The 1,100-nt window shown below is 45.1% G+C and overlaps 1 protein-coding gene across 1 annotated transcript in view; it reads left to right on the top strand.

Annotated features, from left to right (window-relative positions):
• The window catches only part of LOC119587286 (H/ACA ribonucleoprotein complex subunit gar1-like), a 1,932-nt gene extending 1,005 nt beyond the window's left edge, over positions 1-927 (top strand). Inside the window, exon 3 of the mRNA XM_037936038.1 lies at positions 97-927. Coding sequence (XP_037791966.1) covers positions 97-855 — 759 coding nt within the window. The 3' untranslated portion in view covers positions 856-927. The remainder of the gene's footprint in view (positions 1-96) is intronic.
• Positions 928-1,100: the final 173 nt, after the last annotated feature.

Below are 1,100 nucleotides of genomic sequence, written 5' to 3'. Positions count from 1 at the left end.
AGAATGAAGAGTGTAATATATGCAAACAATATGACAATATGACGCATTATTATTATATATATAAATGAAATAGACAATAACAATTTTTTCTTACAGACTCTACTGTTATCACTTGTAGCCTCAGCTTTTGCGGCACCTCAAGGGTACAACGTCGGTATTCCCTCTGGTGCAGGCCTTACATCCGGTCCCGGGTCTACTGACGGAGGTGCAGGAACGGCCGGTGGAGAACTCGTCAATGGAGGAGGTCCAGCGACTGGATGCCAAGAGGGAGAAGTCCTTCACGTAGATGGGACATGTGTAACTCCTGAAGTTACAAGAAAGGTCTATGTATTTAATGTTCCTGAACAAGAGAAACCCGTTGGTCCAGCACCTAGTATTCCTCCTCCAGCAGTGGACCACAACATCTTGTTTGTGCGCCTTCCTGAGGAAGCACCTGCACCTGACCCCATCGTACTTCCTCCACCCAGGCAAAACAACATCGTCTATGTACTCAACAAGCAAGAAGAACAAACTCAACGAGTGATCGAAGCACCAGCTCAGCCACAAGCTGATCCCGAGATTTACTTCGTCAACTATCAAGATGGCGAGAATCCGACCCTTCCCTTAGGAGTAGATCTTGAAACTGCTCTCGGCGCCGCTGCTGCAGCTGGTGGTCAGGTTCTAGGAGGTGTCGATGGAGTTGTGGGTGGATTAGGAGGCGCAGGTGGAATTACTGGAGTACATGGAGGTAATGGTCTTGGGGGTGTAAATGGACTTGGTGTTAATGGAGCTGGTGTTGGTGGAGTTAATGGCGGAGCGGGAGGATTCCAGACTGGCTTGGGGGGTAGACCAGCAGGTTTATACACTACTCCCTAAGGAAAACGTTTCATCTATTTTTTTCTATAACCTTATGAATTACTGTTTTTTTCCGAAATATATGGAACCATAAACGAGTAAATTGTTTCATTTTCTGAATGGAAGTCTTGTAGTTAGGCAAGCTGCATGCATTTATGCGTAAACAGTCACAAAGTTATACTAACTTACATTTCTACTATATGTACCAAAAGTCGTATGAAACTGATGATGGGATGATGAAAATTCAGACCTGCACACTATAAGCC

The sequence above is a fragment of the Penaeus monodon genome, chromosome 22, assembly GCF_015228065.2.
Source record: "Penaeus monodon isolate SGIC_2016 chromosome 22, NSTDA_Pmon_1, whole genome shotgun sequence".
Classification (NCBI taxonomy): Eukaryota; Metazoa; Arthropoda; class Malacostraca; order Decapoda; family Penaeidae; genus Penaeus; species Penaeus monodon.
This window is presented reverse-complemented; position numbering and strand designations above follow the sequence as displayed.